Source organism: Aythya ferina (assembly GCF_964211825.1).
Source record: "Aythya ferina genome assembly, chromosome: Z".
In the NCBI taxonomy this organism is placed as follows: domain Eukaryota; kingdom Metazoa; phylum Chordata; class Aves; order Anseriformes; family Anatidae; genus Aythya; species Aythya ferina.
In genome coordinates this window covers 14,976,923-14,985,933 of record NC_140299.1, presented here as the reverse complement: position 1 = coordinate 14,985,933, position 9,011 = coordinate 14,976,923, and the positions used below count along the sequence as shown (strand labels likewise).

The 9,011-nt window shown below is 44.4% G+C and overlaps 1 protein-coding gene and 1 long non-coding RNA gene across 2 annotated transcripts in view; one reads left to right on the top strand and one right to left on the bottom strand.

The window, feature by feature from the left end:
- Positions 1–1,340: 1,340 nt before the first annotated feature.
- LOC311426779 lies at positions 1,341–7,701 on the bottom strand. Its single transcript, XR_014687018.1, has 2 exons — positions 7,558–7,701; positions 1,341–1,801 (listed from the first exon to the last, which is right to left on the bottom strand). It is a non-coding gene; the product is annotated as an uncharacterized lncRNA (long non-coding RNA).
- The window catches only part of OXCT1 (3-oxoacid CoA-transferase 1), an 86,551-nt gene continuing 84,459 nt past the window's right edge, over positions 6,920–9,011 (top strand). Inside the window, exon 1 of the mRNA XM_084503408.1 lies at positions 6,920–7,303. Within this exon, the coding sequence (XP_084359534.1) occupies positions 7,223–7,303 (81 nt within the window). The 5' untranslated portion in view covers positions 6,920–7,222. The remainder of the gene's footprint in view (positions 7,304–9,011) is intronic.

Below are 9,011 nucleotides of genomic sequence, written 5' to 3'. Positions count from 1 at the left end.
GAACGTTAGAGCCTGACAAATAGGGATGGTTTCTTGCAGCTGAAGACAGAATTTAAGTAGCTTTTTAAACAGCTTTTCCATTATATGGTTAATGATCAAAGAGCTGTGTGTACTGTGGACAGCTTCATCATTCTGCCTGGCATATCTAATTTATGGGTTCCTGTAGGTGTCAGGCTAGGAGAATTTGCTTACAGTAAACTTCACCCCAGCCTCCAACTGTTACAGATTACTACATTTGTAGTTCAGGGTATTATTTCACAGTTGACCTTTAGGTAACATAGAAATAAGGATATTTGGTCAAAAAAAAAAAAAAAAAAAAGTGTCCCTACTCACATCCCTACTTGCATGTTCCCACCACTTCATTGTATTAATCTAAGAGTCACATAATGGTTTGGTGTGTGAGGTTGGCTTGCTTATCTGACTAAATGTTGCCTTTATTTATTTTCCCTACAGACTGAGTATCAAGCTTATCTGTGTGGCTGTAAGCTGCATAACTGGCAATTCTGATGACTGTCCCCCAGACAGAAACTAACTTCCTTTTGAGAGTGTTATGTGAAACTTACCCTTGGAGAACCTAAGTCAGTCGTGTAGTAAAGTTTTGTTCCACTGTAAGAGGCTTTATACCGTTAATTCCTTTGGATCATAGCAAAATTAAATCTACTAACTGGGATTTTATATTAATCATTGTAGTATTTAGTAATAAAGCTTTCCTGGTTATTTTGGGGCTGCTGGAGGGGGGGGAATTCTGAAATGGGGTGGAGAAGAAGAAACATGCACTTGATAAACTTTTAAACAAGGCAGAGGTGTCATGCCTTATTTCGGCAAGCATTTCTTTTGGAAGAGTGCTAGTTTAAACAGCTGCTCTGCTTTCTTGCTCCTTCTGTCCACTCTTTTTAGGCTGCCTTGTAGGTTGTGCTCATGCAGTAGTGCATGATGGACATGGCTGGGAAGCTCGTCTGTGTTCAAAGCCTCCCCCCCCATTTTCTGGGCTACACTGAGTGTTCACACACGCATGTGCTTGCTTTACCTGGAAGAGTGACTGCTGGTACAACCTCTTGGACCTATGATTAACCAAATGCCAAATCTTTCAAACCCATAAGAAAATAAATGCAAGCATACTGATTTTGAAGACCAGTTCTTGTCATAGGTAGCTCTTTCATTATGGTGCACAACTGTTGGAGTGGCAAGCCATGATAACAGTGATCAAGGTTTTATTCTGTGTGGTATATAGGAAATATAAGATTACTATCCCATCATAGGTTTTCTGATTCCTGTTGTGGATAGCTTTCAAGTTGAATGAAACTCTGGAAGTGCTTGCTTAAAGATTTTAACACTTTAAATACACTACAAACAAGAAGCACAACATTATTTATTGGATGAACAATTGAGAGTCAAGTGAATTATATATCCTAAAGGCCTGTTAATGTCTTATGGGAATCTGAGGCTCTTCTTGCCATTCCCATAGCAATAACTTTCAGTTCAGTATGCCCAGTTACTGTGGTTACTTAAAGACCTCTGTGCCAAGCTTGGTACAGATGTAGCACCTAATTGAGGCCTTATAGTTTTACATGAGGACAGCCGTTGTTGTTGGAGGAAGATAAACGTCAAACTGCTGACTCTGCCTGTCTGAGAGTTCAGCGGGATGCCACAGGGTGTCTCCACTGTCCTCAATCCACTTCAGGCTTTAAATGGGGATGTTGCATAGCACTGATGTCAGTCTCGAATGAAAAACTGTACAAACCCCCTACAGCAGAGTAGTGAAGTCCCTGTGAACTATTGCAGTATGGCTTCAGGCTGGCATCTGGAGAGAGAAAAAAAAAAAGTCCGGACCTTTGAAAAGCTGTTTGGAGCTGGTCAAATTAAGAGCAAGAGGCCTGAGAGCTTCTCAACAAATATCTGTGTGCTTGCAAATGCAGGAAACTTACCTGCTGTTTAGGTTTAACAGGCATCTAGCTCCCTTTTTGTGTCTATTTGTGGGACTGTATCTAAAAACAGACTGTTATATTTTGCCAAAACCAGGGGAGAGCTGAAGGAAATCCCCAAATTTTATGACTAAACAATTCTAAAAGGCCTTTTAAAAAGTTGGATGAGTGAATAGTAAGGCTTATTTTTAAATCACCTGATAAAGAACTTATAATAATATTTTCAGATATTGCCATCTATCCCATGTGTAAGATTAGTTGCCTTCCTAGTTCTTCTGTTCATTTGATTGAGACTAAGAAATGAAATCTAACAAGAAATGACTGTCACATTTTCCTTTTGCATGTTCAGATCATGCTTCCCATGGAGAATATTGACCAAGCTATTGATGGACTGCTCCACTGTACAGGGAAGGTCTGCGCTGCAGAGAGTTGTTCTTCCAGCAGCTGAATTAGGCAAAGCAATGCAGATGAAAATATATTGGCACCTGGTTTTGTCAGATCATGCAGGGAGCTGGCTCCCTAGAGAGTGGATGATAAAATCATTATGTGGGCTTGGACTGTGTGTGTGGATTTGCATGCCAGACTCCTGTAGCCAAGAACTGGTGCTTGACACTTAAGCACCACACCCACGAAATGGATGTCAAAGTCCAAGTTTCACCTGTAACTCGGTTTTCCTCTTTGAAATTTGCAGTCTAGGCTTGTTGCTTTTCTCCATTTCCAGCTCCACTGGCTGTCCTGTAGTCTCATGGTGCAGGACTAGATGCACTGAGTTTGAAGGTGTGTGATTTGTTTACTGCATACCATGTTTGCAAATGTGGTTCTGTGTTAGAATCACAGAATGGTTTGGGTTGGAAGGGACCTTAAAGGCCATTCAGTTCCACCCCCCCGATATAGGAAGGGACACCTCCCATCAGATCAGGTTGCTCAAAGCCCCATCCAGCCTGGCCTTGAACACCTCCAGGGATGGGGCACCCACAGCTTCTCTGGGCAGCCTGTGCCAGTGCCTCACCACCCACATAGGAAAGAATTTCTTCCTTGTATTTGATCTAAATCTACCCTTTTTCTGTTTAAAAACGTTCCCCCTTGTCCTATCACTGTATCCCCTGAGAAAGAGTCCCTTCCCCAGCTTTCCTGTAGGCCCCCTTTAAGTACTGGAAGGCAGCTGTAAGGTCTCCCTGGAGCCTTCTCTTCTCCAGGTTGAACAACCCTAGATTCCTTATCATGTTAATGTTTTATACTTCTTTCTGTCATTTACGTATCAAATACAAGGAAACTATTTCATCAATAGTAGTTCAATAAAGTCTTCCTGGGCTCTGAGTTTTAAATGCGTACTGTTTGCTTACAAGGTTTGCTTGAGCATACCCCATGCAGCTTATTAATGTAACGTTGAGTTGCAGAATCTGGAAAAGCCTGTTACAGAAGTGCTAACAACATGTGCTGACACGCAGAGTGTCAGCTGCTCAGGATTCCTGTTTCCAATTTGTTTCTGTAGCCCCTTATGCTGTGTTTACCTTTAACCCTCAACAACAATAGGATTGGAGTGTAAAATAACCCCATTCTTTCTGCTTGGCCAAAGGGGAAAAAAAGGACTTTATTGTTCTGTTACACTCTTGCAGCAAAAGCTTCTTCTCAAAAATGAAGAGTGAGCAATTAAAAATAGCATTTACTGAATAAGGATTTAAACCATCCTCCTTAAATATTGATAAACAAACATATGCCACTTCTGCAGAGGATGTCTGCCAATATCTGCTGAATTAACCTTTTTTTTTTTTTTTTTCTCTTTTCTTCTGTAAAGGAATGATAAATCACTTATCCCCTTTCCTGAACTAGGAGACATACTGTCAGTCACTGTTGAAGGTTAATATGCTTAACTAATTAAGACAGTGTTGATAACAATTACTAAATATGCATTACTAAAACATGAATAGAAGTGCCAAGGATCATGTTGAGTAATAGACTTTTGTTGTTGTTGCTGTTGTTTGTTTGTTTGTTTGTTTTTAATAAAAATGATCCCAATTTTAACTACTTATATCTTGTAAGTACTCCAGTGTTGAATGGAGGAGTAGCATTTCCAGTGATCAGAAGGATTGAAGTTCTTTATTTTTAAGACTATCATAGTGCATTTGAATTTCCTTTTTGGTCCTAAGCTTTGGCCCCTCAAGAGAAAATGTTGGCAGAATTAGTTGACAAAAGGATTCCTCAGCAGCTCCACAGGTTTTCCATCCACAGTCTTGGCACTGTGATTCTCTCACTTCCTTTAATTTCCATAACTCTTTAGAAGGTGGCTTTTTGTTTTCCAGTTGATTTTTGCCTTTGGTTTAATTTTATGCATGAACTTTCATTTGCTAACTCCCTACTAATTTTTATCATGTATAGTTTTCACTAAACCCTCAAGTGCCCATTTTACTTTGTAAAGAGTGTTTTGTTTGTTTGTTTGTTTGTTTCTTTGTAATTATTTCTTTTCATTTGAACCTTATTAATAAGTTGAATATGTAAGTTCACATTGCTTACCAGTGTAATTATTGGTCAGGCAGGTGGCAGCCCTTTTGTCTTCCTCTAGGTAAATACATCTCCTGTAAATGCTATGAGTGTATCCTAAAGTTTTGAATGGTTTTGCACAGGAGCTTGCAGTTATTTTCATGTTCTTAGATGAAATTTATTTATAATTATCAAATGCTATTATGTAATTCTCAAAAGGTGTCTTCTTTTTATTCTTCCTCTAATTGCTTTTCCCTGTGATATTCCCCTCTTGTAGGAAGATGGTGATGTTATAAAATTATCTTGTTGAAATTTTCTTTGACTTTCCATACGAAGGGATTTAGATTAATTTCACTATATCCAAAGATAAGTTTCTTGTGCTCTTGAATGATTAATGTAAAAAATACCCCAGTATTTCACGTAAAAGTATTTAAACTCCAAACTCTTGTTTCAGAATTGGGAACTATTAATGCATTGGAGGTAAGTTCAGGTGTTCTATGTGTATTCTAGATGCTGCATAATTTAAAGAACATTCCTTTCTGCATGGTGCAGTGTGTGATTTTTTATGCATCAATAACTGTGGGGTTTTGTGAAATTTTAATGGATCTGAAAGAAAGTAATTTGCTAATTTTTAATTAGCTAAAATCTGGGTCAAGTACAAACATTACAGAACTTGTACAGAAGTTGCTCATTTCAGAGCTCTGGTTCTCCACCCTGTATAGATGGATGAAATATATAAAAAAAGTCTGCCTATTTGCTAACTTTGATAGCTTTTGCTGGAGTTGGGGAAATAAGTATTTCACTGTATTGTAGTGCTGACTTCGTCTTAATATACTTGATAGTAGTATTACTAAGCTGGCTGTATAACGTTATACATGATGATTAACCTCCAAAATACATACCTACTGGCTTGTTTTTGGCACCAGGTGCTCAACACTCTCCCTCTACTCATTCATAAATGTAAAAGTGACAATAGTTTGACTTGCATGCTACCACTGGTACTTGGTTTACTTCATTGAACAAAATAAGATCAAACAAACTACAGTTATCTTTGATTATTTTGGAGACTTTGGCTATCTGGTTATAGTCCCTTGTGTGAAGAGCTCGAAATCATCTAAGAAATTAAAACAAAGTAGATTACCTGCCATCTTTTATAAACTACTCCAGAATAAATTATCTGCTCATTCAGCTATGTCTGGAACTTGCCAAAATAATATGCTTATGCTCAAAAATGTGCAGACCTTGCACAGCCTTTTTTGAATAAATTGTTTTTATAAAATCTATAGCACCTCATAAGTAAAAGTTATATCCTCCTAAATTCCTAGTTCATTAACTACTTTATATAGACAAGATTATCAGCTTGGCATAATAGATGTTTCAAGGAGGTATTATTATTCATGCACTTGTACCTACTGCATGCAGTTAGCCCCCTTTCTCCAACCTATTGATAATATCCCCTTGGAATCTCCAGTAGTCCAAAACCCACGTGAAACTAGCTGAGTATCTAACACCTTCTCAGAAGTGAACAGTTTGGCATGTTTGTAACTGCACATTGCTGGTTTAAAGGAAGATACTTACTGAACTGAAGTGAACAAACATTTAGATGAATAAGTTTTGCAATACTTAAAGGAAAAAAAATCATGGAAGGAAAAATGACATTAAGTATTTACATGTCTATATGAAATTTACGTAGAACTGAGGTTCAGAAAAACAGTTCTGTAGAACTTGCCTGCAGATGTTTAGCCCTGAGAAAATACAGACCCAGCTGTTCCTGCAAGTTCATCAAGCCCCTGTAAATGGCAGCTTTTGCCACCTAGAAGTGCCCCAGACCTAGCTGTCTAGCTTAATCCAGTGGCCTGGGAAGGGGGGAGGATGCTAGTGCCCTGGAGCCCAGCAGGGACATGACCTCCACCACACACTTCGCTGGTGTCTGCAGGGTTTGTGTTATGGGACCTGTCACTACGGGTGTCCTTGAAAGCGTGTAGGGGGCACTTACACATCAGGGTGACACGGCTGTGCTCTGCTCGTGGGCGCCAGAGGCCCGTGTGTGCGAGGCTGGACCAGCACTCTGAGCCAGAAGAAATGGATGTGCAGGGAACAGCCCTCTTTAAAAACTTGCCTCCTTTGTGTTAAATTACCCTGCCGCGCGTTTGCACAGCCATAGCTGAGGAGGACAAGGCTGGCAGCTGCGCTGGAAAGGAGAACAACGGCGGGGAGCGTGACCTCCCGTCATGTGCCGGGGGCATTTCTCCTCTCCTGCATCCCAGCCGCTGCTCGCACTCCTCTGCCAATCTTTGTTCCACCGGGCATCGCCGGCGCACGGGCTGATCCCCGGGGGTATTTTTAGGAAGCGTCAGGCACGGTGGAGGCGTGCTTTGAATTCTCCCCCTCGCAGCACGGCGAGGTGCCAGCGCTGAGAGGTGCACGCCATGTGACGGCCGCGGCCGGCGCGCGTCTATTCCAGTCACATTTTCCACACAAACAGCATCCGACGGGGGACCGCGGGGGGCCCGGCCAACCTTCAGGAGCCCCGTTGGCAGCCCACGCCCCGCTCACACCGCCTTATCGCCGCGGGGCCGGACCCTTCCTTCCCCCTTCCCTCCGCCGCCGGGCCCCGCCTCGGGCGCGGCCACGTCAGTGGGCGTCGGGGCCGAGCCCCTCGCCCTCCCCCGGCACGCCTGAGCCCACGGCAGCGCCTCTCCCGGCCGGGCCTCGCTCAGCCGGCGCCGGACAGCAGCACCAGCCGCCCCCTCCTCCTCCTCCTCCTCATCTTCCTCCTCTTCTTCTTCTTCCTCCTCCTCCTCCTCCTCCTCCTCCAGAAGATGGCGGCGCACAGACTCCTCCTGCCGCCGCTCGCCCGCCGCATCCTCCTGCCCGCCGCGCGGACACGGGGCGCCGCCGAGGTGAGGGGCGGGACGGCCTCTGTCTGTCCGTCCGTCTGTCCGTCCGTCCGTGTCACCCATCCATCCATCCATCCATCCGTCCATCCGTCCGCGCTGACCTTGGCGGAGACGGGGAGAGGGGATGCGGGGCTCGGCCCCGCAGCGCGGCTCAGCCCCTGCCCGCTCCCCTCGCTTCCCCCTCCCGCCCCCCCCTGCCCCCGGTATCCCCTTCTGATCTCCTTCTGGGTGTATTTTTGGGGGACACAGCGCCTCACCTGCTGCCTCCTGCCGCACGTGTCGGCTGCCCCGCGTGTCTCCGCGGGCAGGGGGGCCCGGCTGCTCCTGCCTTTGTTTTGTCGGGTTGTGGCTTGCCCCTTCTGCGAGGCGTCCTTCCCCTTGGCTGGCCGCTCGGGTGTCCTGGTTTGGGCTGGGGTAGCTGATTTTCTTCATAGCAGCGAGAAAATGTTGCCATGCTTTGGCTCTAGGGTAGGAATAAAGCCATAAAGCCACCGATGTGTTGGCTGTTGTGCAGTGCTCACACACAGCCCAGGGCATTACAGCCCCTCCTGCTGCCCCACGAGCGATGAGGGGCTGGGGGTGCACCAGGAGCTGGAGGGGACAGGGCCAGGACGGCTGGCCCTAGGCTGCCCAAAGGGATGTCCCACACCATGCGGTGCTGTGCTGAACGATAAAATGGGGCAGAATTGGCAGGGGTCTGCCATTGCTCAAGGACGGGTCGGGCAATTGCGCTGTGCATTGCTTGCTTTGTGTATTCTTTTTTTCCCCCCACTTTTTCTTCCCTGTTAATCTCCCTTTATCTCGGCCCACCACTTGCTGCCCGCCTTCCTGGTTGTGTGTCCCCCTGCCACTCGGCAGGGGACAGCGGGTGGCCACCATGTGTCACCAAGCTGCCAGATCCACGGCCACCACCTGGGGTTTCGGCTTCGTGCCCTGGTGTGCAGGGACACACTTTGCAGTTCTGAAAATGTGTTTCTGAAGGAAATAGCCATGGGGCTACTGAGCATGGGGAAAAGGGTCTTATTTTCAACCAGTATGGTTCCCACTTAATAATGTTTTTCTGAGCCCCTCAAAGCAGAGGAGCATCGATGGCAGAGGAGCATTGGGAAGGAAAGAAACCTCCATTTAAAAAGGTTTTCTTAATACTCCATGCAAACCCTTCTAGCCTTAGTTTTATAAAGGAGGCGGTTTGTGTAGTTTTGAAACTGAGCCAAAATTACTGCACTGGTTGTAACTGGATCTTAAGACAACTCTGCAGGGAAGAATACTGCCATTCTCTTTATGTTGTGCATACATTAGCTCGATTATTATTCATTTACCCATTCTTCTCCTCCTTTCCCAGTCTACAATTTCTACTTCCACATCAAATTAGAAGTGGAAACAATATCAGCTAGTATTTTGACCTCCAAATATGCTCAATTTTTCAAGACTGTGTAAGTATAGTGTAGTGGTTTACATGTCAGTTGCTGCTGGAGCACTGACAGTACTTCATTAGTATTAATCCATGATAATATTACTGTGAAATGCTTCAAGGGGAAAAAAAAAAGTTTTAGGATAGCTGTGATCTAAGAATACAGCAGAGGATTCATGGTGGTTACTGTTTAATGGGTTTGCGCTATCAAGTCTTGATTTTCGGGTGGAAGTCCTATTAATTTCCCTTTTGTCCTCCTATTTCATATGTTTGTGGCAGTCTCCCTGACTGAGGGTGGTT